Source organism: Xyrauchen texanus, chromosome 28, assembly GCF_025860055.1.
Source record: "Xyrauchen texanus isolate HMW12.3.18 chromosome 28, RBS_HiC_50CHRs, whole genome shotgun sequence".
NCBI lineage: Eukaryota > Metazoa > Chordata > Actinopteri > Cypriniformes > Catostomidae > Xyrauchen > Xyrauchen texanus.
In genome coordinates this window covers 41,726,490-41,746,400 of record NC_068303.1, presented here as the reverse complement: position 1 = coordinate 41,746,400, position 19,911 = coordinate 41,726,490, and the positions used below count along the sequence as shown (strand labels likewise).

The 19,911-nt window shown below is 39.2% G+C and overlaps 1 protein-coding gene across 1 annotated transcript in view; it reads right to left on the bottom strand.

Annotated features, from left to right (window-relative positions):
- The window catches only part of LOC127621767 (zinc finger protein 292-like), a 59,955-nt gene that overhangs the window by 25,780 nt on the left and 14,264 nt on the right, over positions 1-19,911 (bottom strand). Inside the window, exons 2-3 of the mRNA XM_052095489.1 lie at positions 4,762-4,916; positions 4,002-4,080 (exon numbers count right to left, since the gene is read on the bottom strand). Of these exons, the coding sequence (XP_051951449.1) occupies positions 4,002-4,080; positions 4,762-4,916 (234 nt within the window). The remainder of the gene's footprint in view (positions 1-4,001; positions 4,081-4,761; positions 4,917-19,911) is intronic.

Below are 19,911 nucleotides of genomic sequence, written 5' to 3'. Positions count from 1 at the left end.
CGACCCACTTTGTCCCGTGGACAGCTTTAAAAAATATCTGTCAAAGTGTCCAGAAAATACCGGAGCGTTCTATTTGCATCCGAGATGCATCCCTCTGTGCAAACTCGAGAGCACCGAAATGTGGTTCACCAGGGAGCCGATGGGGCTCAACTACCTTGGCAATATGCTAAAAAGTATTTGTGAAGAGGTTGGTAATAGATGTTTCGTTTTTGCCCATAAATTTAAACTGCGTTTATATTATTTTCCAAATCTAAATTGTATACTTTAAATTCTTGTTGTTCAGGTGGAAGGTATCTCACAAACGTACACAAACCATAGTTTGCGTAGCACTGCCGTTGGACGACTCTCTGATGCAGGACTAGAAAGTCGCCAGATCATGTCAGTGACAGGCCACCGATGCGAGGCGAGTTTGCGGTCATATTGGGCCCCATCTTTGTCAGAGAGGAGGGCATGGAGTGACATACTGACATCTAGAACCTCAACAAGCAAAGCGAAACATAATTTCACCTCCAAGCCTAAAACTGAAATAACCCTACCCTTTTCCATGTCTAACTTCACGATAAATGGAAATGTGGAGTTTAACATCAATTAGTATAATGATAAGTAAAACAATCCCCTATCGAAATTTCCAACTGTTTGATTTTTTTGTTTTCATTTAATTTAATGCATTTCAATAAATGTAATGTGTCTTTATATAGTAGCCTAATCATGGTTAGAGACACCGGTTTTATTTCACACTCTACATAATTCATTTAAATAAATGACATGATTAGTTCAAATAAAGATTGCCTTGTCACTGTCAGTGTTGCCTGTCATTCATAAATAATTTTAATAAATCCATTAAATAATCATTAAGTTAGCTATATGCTTAAGCAACGAGGGGAGTCTTTCAGTTCTTTGTCTCTCTCTTTTAATAATGAATTTATATAAATGTGATAATTAATTTAAATAAAAGCAATCCGATGGCTCTACTTTAAATAAAGTGGACGGAGTGCTAGAACTAACGAAAATAACCGTCATTTTTACACGTCTGTTAAAAAAATTACATTATTATTACAAAATTAACATCAGTTACAGCTTTAACTTATTTTTAACTTGGCAAATAACCGTGGTATAAGCGGGATAATCCACGGCTACCCATGGATTAAAGGATTTTAATGCACGAGGTAGAGGCAACTCCGCTTTGCGTCGGGTGGTTCTTCGCCTCTACGTCAGTGCATTAAAATCCTTTAATCCATGGCTAGCCGTGGATTATCCCTTACATACATACATACATACATATATATATATATATATATATATATATATATATATATATATATATATATTTTACATATTTCTTTACATACAGATATCCAAGTATGGAGGCATAGAAGCCCTTGTGACTGAGGAATCATACTGTATGGGGGTTCAGGGGGTATCTCCAGAGAGAAACTTTTGAACATGTGAAAGTCTGAATTGAGCATTTTTTTTATTTTCATTAAAAGTGAGAAAGTCTAGGCTACAAACTAGTCATTGTTTTGTCTTTCATCCTTGTCAGAGATGATGACATCTGAATAATTTCACAAAATTAGAACAGAAGTCTATTTGTTTATTATTAAAGTCTTGGAAAATGCAGATTAATAAAACTACATTTAGAAAGAGAATATTTATGGTTTAAAGGTGCTCACATGTTTACGCACATGTGGAAAAAAGAGGAAGCGGGTGCGGACTGGGACACAGGGCTCTACGCTAACTTTTTTGGCAAGGAGTACTTGCGCTCTAAATGAAAATATTTAGGAGCACACAAAGAAATTTAGGAGCACAGTGAAAATTAAATACAGAGTTTATTAACAAACAATTTATTACATACATATTTATACTGCGTGTATGTGTGTGCGCGTGTACTAAGGGACACCCATCTGTGGAACAGCACATACTTCCCAAATCACACATTGAACCCATGCCTACTAGAATCAAAGGATATCAGTTGTCCAGCTGCTTTTGTATGTTGACGGTCTGGCATACTTAGAGGTCAGCCAGCGATCTCTCATTATGTCAGCAATTTGACCGATCATCTCCACACATTGTCGTATGTGGGATTCATGTAAACTCAGTTTTTGTGGTGGAGTCTAGATAAGCGGCCCAAATTTGATGAAAGGTTCTTCTTTCACAATGAAGTATGCGATGTTTATCTTTATTTTCAGCTGCTTCCACTTCTCCTCCTCAGACTGCAGCACTTGCCTCCTCAAGGCTGCTTACACAGAGCCTGATGGTTTCTTCGGTCTCATCCAGAGCACTGGAGATGCCGCCGCGAGATCTCTTTTCAGATTAGCGATGGGCTTTCCGGCTCTTTTCATAATTGGTGTTAAAACAATTGTAATTAACTTATTAAATGAAATTGTACTCTACTCTAAATGTAAAAAAAGGAGGATGTTATTTCACGTGTGCATTTAAAGTATAACTTTTCAATATATATAAACAGTGTACATAAATGTAACAATTAAAATACAATCTGAACAACATATGTTGGCTCCGCCCTCCCTCACAAATCTTTGGTTCATTGGTTGACACTGAGTGTCTGATTGACAGGAACAACAGGTGAGGCTTTTAGTCTGAGCGGACAGTCAGAAAATAATGTGCGCTTGAGCATTTCGGCCTATATTATTTCATTATTTTTAAATCTTTGATTATTCGTATCTTAATGTTTTTAAATATTTGTATAAATAGATTCTGATGTGCGAGCCGGCTCCCAACGTTCACCTACAAGAGCCGACTCGATCGTAGACAACCCATTCACTATTTCAGATGCGGGTTTCCTGACACGAATGACGAGTTGCCCACCTGTTTCTGCCCTCTACAATATTTGCAGAACATGACGTTGTTTTCAAACTCTAGCCATGGGAACATTTTGAGACAATTTGCATTGAATCTATATGTTCTCCCTCCACCGGCTACAGTGGACGTTGAAGTAACAGCTGTCGTCACGGTAGCTTTGCTCTCAGCATCCCTAACGTTAGCCGTCTCCAGTAAACCTTGTGAAAAGACTTCATTAGTTGCATTTTGCGAATCTCCTCATCTATTTTTCGCTTGAAATAAAATGCGATGTCGCCTATACCGCTACTTTTTTCCATTGTTCACCTTTCTCTCTCTGACTGGACCGCGTCATCACAGAAAACTCCGCTTGTGGAATGTGGGTTATGTAATCTTTAAAGAAATATAAAAAAAAGGGGGGGGTATGTTTGTAATCTTGAATCGCACATTGTGCTCGTAAATCATTTTTCCAGTTCGCACATATCTATTTTTAGGGGCAAATGCGACTGAAATACTCGCACTGTAGAGCCCTGGGACAGGGCATCAGTGAAGCGTGTTTCAGTGCTAGAGCAAAATATTAAAGTGCAGAAAGGTCAGATATGATGTAACCGGCACAGTTGTTTTGTTGCGCTGCTCACTAGAGATGATGAGAGGGTGTAACCGTCTTCATGATGTCTTGCAGTCAAGATGGAATCAATCTGGGGTCCAGAACGCTGTGACCTGCGTAGCGGGGGAAATAGCAACTTCATACAGTCTGAGGCTGCGTTTCCACTGATGCGGAAGTAATCAGCACAAAGCCGCTCCCAACGCTAGGGAACCGCTTGCCCCGCGCTGCTGTCAATTTCACAATCCATCTCGCGAGCTTGACGCTCGGCTTCCATAGGAAGGAATTGAAAGTGCTCACTCACATTCGCTTACTACGCGCCAGTGGAAACATGCGATAAGAAAGCCAAACTGCTAGCGTTTTTAGCAACACGCATGTCTAGATGTAGAACACCGGCTAAATATCGAAAATAACTCAAAAGCTTATCGTCGATATATGGAATTTTTTATCACGATAAATATTGATATCGTTTTATCGTCCAGCCCTATGTCAATCACATATTTGCTTTGTTTGTTGTTGACTGTCTAGTGGTTTACTTGGGCCGCATTTTATCAAGACAAAGCAGACAAATGTAATTACTAAGAACTTTAGCTTATAAATTTACCTGCACAGATGACTTGAACCTGTCCCACAATTCATCTGGTACATTATGGGGCAGAGAAATCAGCAACTCTGCACAACTCCTGCAGAAGGTAACACAAAGTCATTATCCATCACAAATATAAAAACAGGAACAGAGGAAAAACTCACTGTGTTGGGGCCTGAATCAGAAATTATGGGGAGCTCAGGGGCAAAAATGCCACCAAAATTCAAAGTGTGGGTCCAAAAAAAAAAGGTCCTCATAATGAATTCTTCAGGGTTTTTTTTATTTTCAACATCTTATACAGTTATTGTAGTTATTCACATTATTGCATAAATGAGAATTTGAATTAATGAAATTAATTAACAAGAGTTTGTTTTAAATTGTTAAGAAAAAATATGCCCCATATCAAATCTATTTGGGGCAGCAAACATTTCTCTGATGCAAGTCTTCATTGTATTAAAAATACACATGCACATTACCCTGTATCTGGTCACAGTTACAATATGGCACTTGGCTGTAGTCAAAAAGAATTTCAAAAATGACATTTTGGATTAAGTCCTGCTTTTAAATCCAATATGATATATTCTGATGGGAATAAAATTACCACACAATCTTGGTGTTCGTCAAAAACAGTAGGTTATTTAACTGGGAATTTTCTCACAAGTGGTGGGAGAAATAAATACCACCATGTTTTATTTGGACGTTAATAAAAATCATAGACTACCCTCTATAAATGCTGGAATCACCTCAAGTTCTGAATAGTGCTTAAGTGTATACTTACAGTGAAAGCCTTTCAAGCACATCTGGCACCTTTTCACACTGGGCAGAAAGGTACGGAGACGCCTGCGCAAAGCTCAGCAGGGCGCTAATATAAACCTCCAGTAATGATAACGGCTCCTCCTCAGTACTCCACAGACCGATGTACTCCACCAACGTCTGAAATAACAAACATGGGTAAATCTTTAATTCAAGCACTTTAACAGCTTACTGAATTTGTTAAATAATTACTCAACAGACATTCTGTGGTGCTACTGTGACAGATGCTATCAGCAGAGATAACGGTATAAATAAACCTATTTCTTCAAAAGGAACACACAGGGATCAAAGCTAATTTGCGAGATAAGCAACACTGCGAACACCATATATATTTTTAAGAATCTATTTAGACAGATCTAACAGATTTTGAGAGTTGTCAGACTAATGTGATTTTGTATAACCTCTACACACAGAACATAGTTTAAAAGCTTCTGCCAATTAAAAATTGTACACATGGAGACCTAAATGTTTAACTAATTAGTTTTCAAGACTTTACATTTGCAGTCCTACATTAAAAATGAAATAAAACAAACTAAACCTGGCCTGGAACATACACTGGCAAACAGCTATAACGTCAACTGTCTGAGGTGTTTTAGTGCTTACACAGGTAGCGTTGTACAGGCGTGCAGTGTTTCCCACTACACTGAACAATTGTGCACTCTTCTATGTCACTACAAACTGATCTGACATTTCACCACAATGGACCACAAATATTTTAGTACATTATTTCAACAGTTTGTTAGAGTATCTATGTATATGAACAGAAATGCTACAGAGTGAAACTGACACCATTTCTACATACCTAATTATGCATCTAAATAGCACAAATCAAATAAAAACTTTGCAAACACAGTGCACATGCTCAAGAGTAATATTCCAAACAAACAGCAGTAAAAGGCTCTTTTAACACACGGGTCATTCAGAGTTTATAGGAGAGCTTCCCCTGTGGACATTGTGACCTCAGAGGAACAGCAAGAGAATTACAGCACACTAGATAATCAACCTGTAATTTAATGGTGGGACACTGTCTGTCATTCATGCAGGGATTAGATATTTCTTAATTTCTCAAGTCTTTTATATTTTCTTAGTTACATATGAGAACCTGTGCTATATTGTGAATAGTCAAGGCTAAAATCAGCGCAATCTTTTAATTGTTGGTATGGCATCCCGTCCTGCTGCAGGACCATTGCATTTCTTTAATTAAAAAATGTATAAATGTATTTATTTTAGTTTAAAAATGTATAAATTACTCTCCATTTAGCTGTCTTTTTAATGCAAAAAAGCTTCATGTGTGTACACTCTCTAATCCTATACATACAGTTAAAGTCAGAAGTTTACATGCACCTTAGCCAAATATATTTAAACTCAGTTTCTCACAATTCCTGACATTAAATCGTAGAAAACATTCCCTGTCTTAGGTCAGTTTGGATCACTACTTTATTTAAGAATGTGAAATGTCACAATAATTGTAGAGAGAATGATATATTTCTTTCAACACATTCTCAGTGGGTCAGAAGTTTACATACGCTTTGTTAGTATTTGAGAGAAATTCCTTTAAATATTTTAACTTGGGTCAAATGTTTTTGGGATCCTTCCACAAGCTTCTCACAATAAGTTGCTGGAATTGTGTCCCATTCCTCTAGAACTGATGTAACTTGAGTCAGGTTTGTAGACCTCCTTGCTCACACACACTTTTTCAGTTCTGCCTACGAATGTTCTATCAGATTGAGGTCAGGGCTTTGTGATGGCCACTCCAATACCTTGACTTTGTTGTCCTTCGGCCATTTTGCCACAACTTGGAGGTATGCTTGGAGTCATTGTCCATTTGGAAGACCCATTTGCGACAAAGCTTCAACTTCCTGGCTGAAGTCTTGAGATGTTGCTTCAATATATCCACAGTTTTCCTTCCTCATGATGCCATCTATTTTGTGAAGTGCACCAGTCCCTCCTGCAGCAAAACACCCCCACGACATGATGCTGCCACCCCCATGCTTCACGGTTGGCCAAACGGTTACATTTTGTTTCATCAGATCAGAGGACATTTCTCCAAAAAGTAAGATCTTTGTCCCCATGTGCGCTTGCAAACTGTAGTCTGGCTTTTTTTATGGCAGTTTTGGAGCAGTGGATTCTTCCTTGCTGAGTAGCCTTAGCCGGTAGAGAATGCACAGTTGAAGTTGGTTCGTTGCCAGAGAGATGTTGCCCTTTACAACTTTTGTTAAGCCATCATTCAAAAAGTTGAACAGCAACTGTCCAATTTACCTGATCCAGCTACATGTAAAAAATTTCAAAACTTCTAACCGATGAAGTTATGACATCTCTTATACGTATAGATCAGGTGGGGTTTATTCGGGGTTGTAGCTCTTCTGATAACATTAGGCATTTCATCAATATCATGTGGTCAGTGGCGAATGATCAGACTCCGATCCTGGCCATCTCACTTGATGCCGAAAAGGTGTTTGATATGGTAGAATGGGATTATCTTTTTAAGATTTTGGAAATGTACGGGTTTCGGGGAAAATGTTATTGAATGGATAAAGTTACTTTATATCCTTAATAAAAAGTTTGAGTGATGTGAGCAGATGGGCTTCATTACAGTTATCTATGATTGGGAAGGTTAATGTTATTAAAATTAATTGTATTCCAAAATTCAACTACCTGCTACAATCTCTCCCTGTAGATGTCCCCCTCTCTTATTTCAAGCAATTTGATAGCATAGGGAAGTCCTTCATTTGGAATGGGAAGCGTCCCAGATTACATTTCAATAAGTTACATAGGCCGATTGACAAATGTTGGCTAGGCCTACCCAAGATTTTGTTTTATTATTATTAGTTCGGTCTCAGATATTTGGCTCATTGGTGTGTTAAAATCCAGGAGTTTTGTTTGAAGGTTCAGAGATTTGTGGGTGATGTATTGGGCACTCGGGTTTCATTTTGCCCTAGACTCTAATGAAATTGAGAATAGACACATAAATAGTAGGGTCCTAGCCAGTGTCATGATTAGGGCTGGGATAAACGATTATTTTTTAAACGATTAATCTAGCGATTATTTTTTCGATGCATCGATTAATCTAACGATTCATTTTTTTTTCAGTCCGATTTGATTAATCCACTTGTGACAACACCGGTAATACCGGTTTCATCGGGGGTGGGGGTGTATAAAATGTAAAAAAAAAAACATTTGCCGGGAGATTGATTGACTGGCGATCTGATCAATCAATCATAATACGCCATTTTTGTCCAACAAAGTAGTCAGGAGAGAGAAGATTAATGTCGTTGGATTTGAATTTGAATAATGGATTGTAGGCTACTGTACTGACATCTTTCCGCGGTTAAAACAACAGTCCTTCTGATGTAGGCTACATTCATGTTTAGCCTATTTGATGCTATAAATTAACCAAGGAAAAGATGATCGGTTCACGAGCAGCTTTAACTGAGGCAATCTGTCACGACACATTAAAGAGCCACAAAATAGTAGGCCTATTTATGGTTTAATTTTCTTTGAATGACCAAATTTGAAAGTTGAGACTTTATTAAATGTTACCTGCTTGGTCCTGTCTGTCACAGCGCGTTGTCAGTGTCCTCTTATGTATTTTTCACGACATTCATAGCTATAAGCGCATTATTAATAGCTATAAGCGAAAACTTTAGGTGTCGACAACGTATTATAGCCTACTCCAACATCGAGTGCAAAGTAGGGAGTTGAAAAAAAAACTTACGGTGCTCTGTCATCTGCAGCTGCAACCGGGTGGCGCCTCTTAAGGTGCTGGTGCATTGCTGTGGTGCTAGAATGGAAGGCCATCTCCATTTTGCAAAGACGACATATCACGGAATTGTTTCCTTTTAAATTAAAGAATTCCCATACTTTAGAGGAACGAGTGCATGCCGCCTTGCACTTCTGATAGTCTGAGGAGCCACCCTTGTTTCTACTACTCGCCGGCGCCGCCATCTTTGTTTTGGGTCTGACGAATAGACGAATGAGGGTACTCCAGCTGACCCCCATCCCCTTAAATGTATCTTTATGTATCTTAAATGTAACGCGCATATTTTGCGTCGACGTATTTTTTGCGTCGACGTCATCGTTGTCCCAGCCCTAGTCATGATTGCCAGACAGATACATTTAAGGGGATGGGGGTCAGCTGGAGTACCCTCATTTCAGTAGTGGTGCTCCGAGATGGGAAGGGTGGTGGCTTTTGAAGAAGAGTAATTTAGAAGACAGGGGAAATTTTATGTGTTTGTGGAGAATTGGGGTGGATATCTGACATTGCTGGATGTGTGATTTTTATAAAAAATAAAACAAAAGTGCGTGTGTCTATAATCATGTACGACCACTGGGATGTTGTTGGGGGCCAAGGTGGTGTTGGGAATTGGGAGGGGTGATAGTAGGGGTTAATTGTTGATTCTGTGTTTTGTTTTTCTGTGTTCACTATGTGAATCAATAAAATTGTTAATCAGAAAAACAAAAGCATTTTTAGTTAAAATAAATAAAGTTAAAAGTTTGAAATCAAGGTGTCTTACTTTATCGTGTAGGCTTAACCCTAACCCTTCTTAATGAAAAGTACCCCATAGTACCACATAGCGTCCAACCAGCAGTAATACTGCTTGTTGGTTTCCTGTGGAGTTAATTTTTTCTGCGACGAATCAAAACTTGATCGACCAAGACTCTTCTCATCGATTAATGTTTGGTCGACTATCAGGGGGCAGCCCTACAAATGACATATGCATGGGTGCGAATGAAAGTGAATGAAGCAAAGTCTATACTGTGACCGCACCTTAAGTTGACCGCTCATCAAACCAACTTTTATCTGCAACTTCTGTGTCACCTATAAAAAAAGTGTTCAGCCAACTACACTGCAGGTCAACTACATTCATCTGAGGTTTAAATTTATGGATTTTACTTTGTACTGAATCAGAACACCACACTAAAAATATCTCGGTCAAGAAAATAGAAAGGTTTAATTACTACTTCTAAAATATCTAAATGTTTTAAAGGTGAGGTGATGTATGTCAAGTTGGACCCTGACTCCTAGTGGCATGAATGAAGCATCATTCAAATAAAATAGTTTTCAGTTTCAGATGACATTTCTACAATGTATTATTCACAATCAGTGATAATTACTTTAATCAATGAGTGAAAGTGTCCAATAACAGGACGTTACTGAGATTAAGTGAGTAGTATTCAGCTGGTCAGGTGATTCTAACATGTCCAAACCCTCTCCATGTAGTATAGAACAGCTTTGATAAGGTTACTCATATGACTGGAGTCTTCATTTTAATGTGAGTGCTCATATACATGTGTTTCAAAATGACTATTCATTTCTTTGAATTAATCAAAAAGGTATATGTGCAACTATAAACAAAAAAGATTCCTGGGCATATTCCTTGAACTGGTAATCAATCTAGGTTTTTACTCCCTTCCAAATATTCCATCCTGTTAGCATAGCATAATGTCCGTTTAACTAACGAAACCCAGCAAACACAAATATCATTACGTATTAGCAAATTACTATTAGTTGATTGTCTCACTCTAAAACATTCCATTCTGTATAGAAAAAGAAATTAGTATGATAATGTCAACTTTTCAAAAGATTGTTCAAAAATATCAAAGTGAACTTCTAGTTGACACACTCATAAGCAACTCCTCACTGAGCAATGGCTAACTTTTATGTCCATACTATCAGGTCCTATCGTGTTCATTTTCTTATATATTTTTGAAAGCCAGGTACCCCCCTTTATTGAAAAATGTCCTAAAATTGAGAGTTGTAATGCATAACAGGAATGACCCGTTGCTCTCTTTCACAAACACACAGGCTCAACATCAGCATGCAAACATAATTATTTTTATATTTTTATATGATTATTATAAATAATGATCATAATGATGATAAAACAACATTTATTATTATTGTTATTAGCAGTGTTGTAGCCATTACATTTTCCTACACAGTACTAATATTTTTCTGCCACAATGACTTTAATTTCATGCGTGCAGTTAAACAGGCCTTATTTTGGCAGAACTTTTATTTTGACAAGACCTTTGAGTACCTCCAGTGTGTTAGTTCTAAATGAAATGCTGAAATACTTGCAAGCTGAGATCTCCGAGCAGCACCGGAGGAGTTTGTGTGAGTGTTCACAGTTGCTCATACACTAAACTTACCGCATTATGTGCATCACCTGCTATCTGTTTACATGTGTGATTGTGTGAAGTATGACAGAGCACAGCGGCACCTATCGTTCATTCTGAAGTGCGCAGCGTGTGTAGACTGCATATTTAATGAAATGCCATCCTTCTGCTGTTTAATGATTGCATTTGGCCATATCAAGATTTTCATTTGATTAACTGTCAAATTGTAATTGATTTCATTTAAAACATGTCACATCCCATACAATTAGATTAGCCAACAACACTATATTGGAGTGTGGTATGTAAATAAGTAACAAGATGATATCATACTAGAGCCGGACCGATATGGGATTTTCGATACAATACCGATTTTAGAGGGGGGAAATTCACAGATTACCGATATAGTTAATTTTTGTGCTGGAATGAAAACCAATCTTTTCTATGTGGATTGTGCACTTATTTTGCACTGATAGAACTATGCAAAGGTACTCAGAAGACTGCTTTCTTAAATATTTTAATCAAAGAATATTTGACATTCTTACTATTATACATTGTCAACACATTCTAGAAATGAACACTGAGAAAATAAAGAATAAATAAAAATCCAATAAATATCCAAATAAACATCAGTAGTACTGTTTAACATCTGCCGAAGCATTTACACCTGCCGAGTCAAGAGATAAACAGCGACAGCGGTGTTACACCGTATTCTGCTATACAAGTTCAGGGGAAACTTTCAACGGTGGAAAACCAGACTTTTAATTATTACATTTTATAAATGCAACGACTGGAATTGTTTGGTTGAATGGGGTACCAAACTGTGAATCCTGAACAAAACAGTTTGTTGAATACATGTTTACACATTAGCTTCCACTCAGCTGACAAGCAATGAAAGTAGCTACGTGGTTAGCTAGTTAGCTATAAACTCATTGTCACGGAGAGTAAAAGATGGACTTTATTTACTTCCAGCATTGAGTCTCACCAACTAAGTAACAACATAGCGTGAAATCAACACTCAACAGACACAATCCACCACTGCACGGTTGTCTGCTGAGCTGCAAAAAGATGCTCTGACAAAAAAAAAATAACACAATTAATTGCATGCCCCCGGACCATAATAAGGAAGATTCCTGAGAAATGCAAGCTTGTAGTACCAAGTCAAGTCAAGTCAAGTGGTTTTTATTGTTGTTTCAACCATATACAGTTAGTACAGTACACAGCAAAACAAGACAACGTTCCTCCAGGACCATGGTGCTACATAAAAACAACAAAGGACCAACACAGGACCACATGAGACAACACAACGAAATAAAATACCTATAAAAAAAAAAAAAAAAAAAAACCTACATATACCTATATAAAGTGCACGTGCAAACATGTGCAAAAAGTACAGGACAGTACAACAAATTTCTGACAATGAACAGGACAATGGACAGTGCAGCGCCGACCAGTACTCAGTAGTGCAAAAAGATGACAGTTTCTAAAAATGTAAACATAACATACTATGAGATAATGTTCTATGCACATAGCAGTTATTGAGGTAGCAGACAGTTATAAAGTGACAGTAATTAAAGTGCAACTCAGGACACGTGTGTGTCAAACCAGTCTCTGAGTATTGAGGAGTCTGATGGCTTGGGGGAAGAAGCTGTTACACAGTCTGGCCGTGTGGGCCCGAATGCTTCGGTACCTCTTGCCAGACGGCAGGAGGGTAAAGAGTTTGTGTGAGGGGTGTGTGGGGTCAGTCCACAATGCTGGTTGCTTTATGGATACAGTGTTTTTTGTAAATGTCTTTGATGGAGGGAAGAGAGACCCCCAATGATCTTCTCAGCTGTCCTCACTATCCTCTGCAGGGCTTTGCGGTCCGAAACGGTGCAAGTCCCAAACCAGGCAGTGATGCAGCTGCTCAGGATGCTCTCAAAAGTCCCTCTATAGAATGTAGTGAGGATGGGGGTTGGGAGATGTGCTTTCCTCAGCCTTCGAAGAAAGTAGAGACGCTGCTGGGCTTTCTTGGTGATAGAGCTGGTGTTGAGGGACCAGGTGAGGTTCTCCGCCAAGTGAACACCAAGGAATTTGGTGCTTTTGACGATCTCCACAGAGGAGCCGTCGATGTTCAGCGGAGTGTGTTCACCTTGTGCTCTCCTAAAGTCAACAACCATCTCTTTTGTTTTGTCGACATTCAGGGACAGGTTGTTGGCTCTACACCAGTTCGTCAGCCGCTGCACCTCCTCTCTGTATGCTGACTCGTCGTTCTTGCTGATGAGACCCACCACGGTCGTGTTATCGGCTGAACTTGATGATGTGATTCGAGCTGTGCATTGCTGCACAGTCGTGAGTCAGCAGAGTGAACAGCAGTGGACTGAGCACACAGCCCTGGGGGGCCCCAGTGCTCAGTGTGGTGGTGGTGGAGTTGCTGTTCCCGATCCGGACTGACTGAGGTCTCCCAGTCAGGAAGTCCAGGATCCAGTTGCAGAGGGAGGTGTCCAGGCCCAGCAGGTTCAGCTTTCCAATCAGGTGCTGGGGAATGATTGTGTTGAATGCTGAGCTGAAATCTATGAACAGCATTCGAACGTATGAGTCCTTATTGTCTAGGTGGGTGAGGGCCAGATGGAGGGTTGTGGTGATGGCATCGTCCGTTGAACAGTTTGAACGATACTGTGATGACGGGAGCTAAGATGTCGTCATCACTGCTGTAGTCATTACAAATTGTTTGTGGACTTATGTTTCTTTACATTTGTTATTTAGGGTTTTGTGTTTCTGTTGACTATGGTGCAGTCCCTTAGGTTCATTATTCTATAATACTCATTTATAATAAGTTGAAGATATGCTGTTGGAGTTGATTGCAGATAGGTGCACATATCAGTGGTCTTGACAACATGTTATGTCTACTATAGTTTCTTTTTGATTTTTTTTTTCATTAACCACACAGACAAGTTTTTAGCTATGCATTTTTGTTATTTATTATTTCAAATTTGTATTTTTTTCCCACATTGCAAACAGATACCCCACATGCTGTTTACTTACCATTTCCTGTTCCTGTGACTCCTCAAAGGAGGGGCGGGTCCACAGCTTTCCTTTTTCTTGGGTTGGGTTAAACGATTTCTACTAATAGGGAACTTAATCCTTGGTAATGTAGGCATGGGGAAATGTCTTATGGTGTTTGCATTTAGTTTAAGTTGCTGAATGAGTTTATTTTATTTAATTTTTGATTTTTGGAAAGTTAATTGTATAATGGTCATATATTTAAGCTACAAAGGTTTTGTATTGATAACCCTGTAGTTGGTATGGTCTTGAGTGTAATGAGCCTGTTCTAGGCTATATAAGACAGTCTAAACGGAACCTTGGGAGGAGAGGAGGGGTTATATTGCTGAACGTATCATGAAGATTTGTGCTGCCTGTAGCAATTTGTTTTCTTTGGTTATTGTCATATCAAAGTTTGCACTGAGTCCAGTGTATGTTTATTTTTGGTAAATATATATTTTTTTGGTTTAATTTTGGAATTGTTTCTGTGACACTTCACTGAGAGTTCGTACACCCCTACTACTCCACTGGCCTTTAATAAAAATCCTCTTTGGGATGATATCTGAGTCCTGAGCCTATCTACCATCTCCCCTTGATCTCTACGGGACACATTATGACAGATACGCAAACTGCAGTGGGTCTAGTGAGGGGGGCAGCTGGGTCTTAATCTGCCTCATGACGAGCCTCTCGAAGCACTTCATGATGATGGGTGTAAGTGCGACAGGACGGTAGTCGTTGAGGCAGGACACTGAAGACTTCTTTGGCATGGGGATGATGGTGGTGGCCTTGAAGCACGTTGGAACGACGGCGCTGCTCAGAGAGATGTTGAAGATGTCGGTAAGAACATCTGCTAGCTGGTCTGCACATCCTCTGAGCACTCTGCCAGGAATGTTGTCTGGTCCAGCAGCCTTCCGTGGGTTGACTCTACGTAGAGTTTTCCTCACATCTGCCGTGGTAAGACAGAGCACCTTGTCGTTGGGAGGAGGGGTGGACTTCCTCGCCATCACGTCGTTCTGCACTTCAAACCGAGCGTAGAAGTCGTTCAGCGCATCTGGAAGGGAGGCATCTTTGTCACAGGCAACTGATGTTGTCCTGTAGTTGGTGATGGCCTGGATGCCCTGCCACATGCGCCGCGTGTCACCACTGTCCTGGAAGTGACTGTGGATTCTCTGGGCGTGTGCGTGCTTTGCCTCTCCGATTGCCCGTGCCAGTTTGGCCCTAGCTGTTCTTACGGCTGCCTTATCGCCTCCTCTGAAGGCGGAGTCTCGGGACCTCAGCAGCGTGCGCACCTCCGCAGTCATCCACGGCTTCTGGTTGGAGCGTGTGGTGATGGTCTTGGAGAAAGTGACATCATCAATGCACTTGCTGATGTAGCTGGTCACTGATGCTGTGTATTCCTCCAAGTTGGTAGAATCGCCATATGTTGCAGACTCCCTGAACATGTGCCAGTCAGTACACTCAAAACAGTCCTGAAGAGCAGAGATGGCTCCTGCTGGCCAGGTTTTCACCTGCTTCTGAAGCGGTTTTGTGCGTCTGACGAGCGGTCTGTATGCTGGAATTAACATAACAGAGATGTGGTCTGAGTAGCCGAGGTGGGGGCGGGGCTCCGCCCCCACCTCGTTTACTCCAGGGGGCAGTAAGTGAAATTTCAGCTGTATGAGCAACGAACCATTTATACAGTGAAGAAAACACTTCATTAGACAGAACACCACAAACACGCGTTACGTTCTTGCATTCAAAACACTTTGAGCGCAAATGCGAACTAAGGGATCTCAAGATGTGTTTAAAGATTGAGTATTAAATTATATTTAACTTGACACAGTGAACAAAACATTTTATGTTTACGACGCAACGCACCCGAGCACAAGCATGTCTGACACAGGTGTAAATTGATAGGCTCTTTAACAAGCCCTCATAATAAAACTCCAACTGATTGACAAATACACTTGTGAAATGGATTGCTGGGAACTGTGTGCCAATGACTGACTTATGATCAATAATATGGTAGTAAACAATATATTGTATTCTAAAGCCGCTTTTTGTATTGTCTTATCAATGATTAACACTTCTGCTACAGGAATGTAATGCATTTTAATTATGAACTCCATGATATCGACGATAAGCTTTTGAGTTATTTTCGATATTTAGCCCGTGTTCTACATCTAGACATGCATGTTGCTAAAAACGCTAGCAGTTCGGCTTTCTTATCGTACGTTTCCACTGGCGTGTAGTGAGTATAATTTTAATGTAAAATATATATATATATACTGTCATTATGATTCAAAATAAACAGATCATCTTATAACATTCATATTCAACTGCACTCAATTGATAAACTTCACAGAAGATCCCTCAGACACCTCTGCATTGGCTGTGTCTGGCCCCCAACGCAGTTTTGTAAAGACTATTTAGGATTTTGTTTTCTCTTCTTTTTTGGGAAATTCAAAAAAATTTGCAATGTGCAAATGTGGTTGAATATCGTGATAAATATCAAATGATATGAAAAAGAATATTGTGATAATATTTTTTGCCATATCGCCCAGCCCTAATGTTTTTCAGAACATACAATGCAGAAAACAATGCTTGAATGATTTAGAGTTGGTGTCATAACGTAGTTTATCCAGCAGAGCTCGCTCGGACATTGTTTACAGAGCTGAGCTGATGATGGTTCTGCAGACAGTGCGGTGTTTAGCTGTGTCTTCTCTTTAAGTTGCTAACTAGTTTGTGAAATACATACTGGAAAGTTAATAAACGATGATTCCATTATTTTCCCTTTTTAATATAACTAATATAACATTAACCTTGTCCATGACAACCATGTCACTCATGTTTATCACTTCTGTTTGCTATGTTAGCCAGCTATAGTTTGTCAGAGCATCTTTTTGCAGCTCAGCAGACAACCGTGCAGTGGTGGATTGTGTCTGTTGAGTGTTGATTTCACGCTATGTTGTTACTTAGTTGGTGAGACTCAATGCTGGAAGTAAATAAAGTCCATCTTTTACTCTCCGTGACAATGAGTTTATAGCTAACTAGCTAACCACGTAGCTACTTTCATTGCTTGTCAGCTGAGTGGAAGCTAATGTGTAAACATGTATTCAACAAACTGTTTTGTTCAGGATTCACAGTTTGGTACCCCATTCAACCAAACAATTCCAGTCGTTGCATTTATAAAATGTAATAATTAAAAGTCTGGTTTTCCACCGTTGAAAGTTTCCCCTGAACTTGTATAGCAGAATACGGTGTAACACCGCTGCCGCTGTTTATCTCTTGACTCGGCAGGTGTAAATGCTTCTTGTGTTACAGCTGCCCCTAATTGACTGCCAGTATTAAAATAGTCAAAATATGCTTGATGTTAAACAGTATTATTGATGTTTATTTGGATATTTATTTCTTTATTAAAATGGTCAGCAACTGACTGATACTGAACATACAGAGAGGAATTCCACCTCAGAATGCACAACAAGCCCATGTCGAACCTTGAGGCGGATGGGCTACAACAGCAGAAGACCATGTTGGATTCCACTTCTGTCAGCTTAGAACAGGTAAATGAGGCTGCAGTGGGCACAGGCTCACCAAAACTGGATAGTAAATAATTGGAAAAACATCCCCTGCACTGACAAATCTGGATTTCTGCAGAGGTACACAAATGGTAGGCCCACTGCAGCCTCATTTTTCTGTTTTTGGTCTTCTGCTGTTGTTGCCCATCCGCATCAAAGTTTGACGTGTTGTGCATTCTGACATGATATTCTTCTCACTTCAATTGTACAGAGCAGTTATCGGAGATACAGTAGATTTTCTGTCAGCTCGAAACAGTCTGGCCATTCTCTGTTGACCTCTCTCATCAACAAGGCATTTCCATCCACAGAACTGATGCTCACTGGATGTTTTCTGAGTGAAAATCCCAGGAGATCAGCAGACAGAAATATTCAAATCAGCCCATCTGGCACCAACAATCATGCCACAGTCTAAATCACTGAGATACATGACTTTATGCACTGCAGCCACACGATTGGCTGACTATACAATCGCATGAATAAGTAGATGTACAGGTGTACCTAATAAAGTGGCCGGTGAGTGTATTTGGGCATACAGTCAATGTGAACACACCGGCGTGCAGTTATTAGGGAGCTGGTGAAAATCTGTACAATCATTCGCTTAGAGACATTTTCCAAGATTATGTCATGTGATTTTTTTGTTTTGTTTAGTCCACAAAAGGAAACAAATCGAATTCTCTCAAGTGCCAATTCACTCATGTGCCAACTGCAGCGAAATCGATTCATACATCTGCCTAAAGTAAGATATGCCTCTCTTATCATCATTCTTATGTCTGTATTCTGCACATTAAAACTTGAACATTCATCTCTGCAATAGTTTTATTGATATCATTAATTACAATAACAGTGTATCGGCTCATATTATGGCATGCATTAACGTCATGAATTCAGACAAATAATTGTTTTTCTACTGCATTACTTTAAATTAGGTCTGTCAAATTAAAATATTCATCGAATGTAAAATAAAAATGCACATTCAAAAGCTAAAATTGTGCATTCGAATTTTGGATGTGTCCCAAGCACCGAAGATGGCACGTGTCACTTTATAACTGTCTGCTACCTCAATAACTGCTATGTGCATACAACATTATCTCATAGTATGTTATGTTTACATTTTTAGAAACTGTCATCTTTTTGCACTACTGAGTACTGGTCGGCGCTGCACTGTCTATTGTCCTGTTCATTGTCAGACATTTGTTGTACTGTCCCGTACTTTTTGCACATGTTTGCACGTGCACTTTATATAGGTATATATAGGTATTTTATATAGGTATTTTATTTCGTTGTGTTGTCTCATTTGGTCCTGTGTTGGTCCTTTGTTGTTTTTATGTAGCACCATGGTGCTGGAGGAACGTTGTCTCTTTTTGCTGTGTACTGTACTAACTGTATATGGTTGAAACGACAATAAAAACCACTTGACTTGACAGCCATTGAACCGATAGCATTCTAGGGCCATATAGCGCATCCTTGCAATAAAAACACGCATTCGGAATGAACATCCCCTTAGGTGCAGGCGTTTTGCTGTTGTGTCTTGCTCTCTTACAAGTGTCTCGCTGCATAAGCATTAGGTACATTCATACAACTATTTAATGAGAAAACACGGTGGTACTATTGCCAGTATTGTGAAGCTTCTGTCTGTGCTAGTACTTTATTTGGCATGAGTATCCGCTAGTGTGCAACACCAAGGTGAAACAGAACTGTCTATTGTAGTGTTTCTTTACTCATTTGACTTTTTTTTTTTATTTCAGAAGGTGAACTGGCTAAATCTTATGACTTCTTTTACACAATTTTGTTAACAACTAGATATGTTCTGGATTGTTGCGCTCTCTTGTGGATGTAGAAAAAAAAAGTTGTCTTGTAGCTTTAAACTCACCTTAAATTAGGGGTGTAAATTGGACGTTTAATCATGATATGATCTTGAATCGATTCTCTTGGCCTGCCGATATTTGCAGATACTTAAAGTCTGCTGCGATACATTTCGAGTCAGGGGCCTGTGATCGATATTCCGATATTATGTGCCTATTTTACACAATGAATGAAAACATTTTTTACCCTAAAATGCAACCAAAATATAATGTGATTATTTTATTCAGTTCTCTGTATCCACATTGGGATATCCACAACAAAATAAGGTACTTCAGATGTTGAAAAACATTATACAGATACTAATATAAAAAATAACGTCACAGTAAATGATCATCAATAGTTTGATGACAGTAAATTTTTCAGTTTTATTCAGTTTTTCACGGATCCGGTCAATGGAACGTATCGGTTACCTAACGTAACCTCGGTTCTCTCTAGATGAGGGAACGAGTATTGCGTAAGCTAGCTTACGCTACGGGAAAGATTCATCTTTTCTGAGATATTGAAGCCAAAAAATTATCCTTAATTTTTGTATCAATTGTCAACGCAGTGCGGCAGCT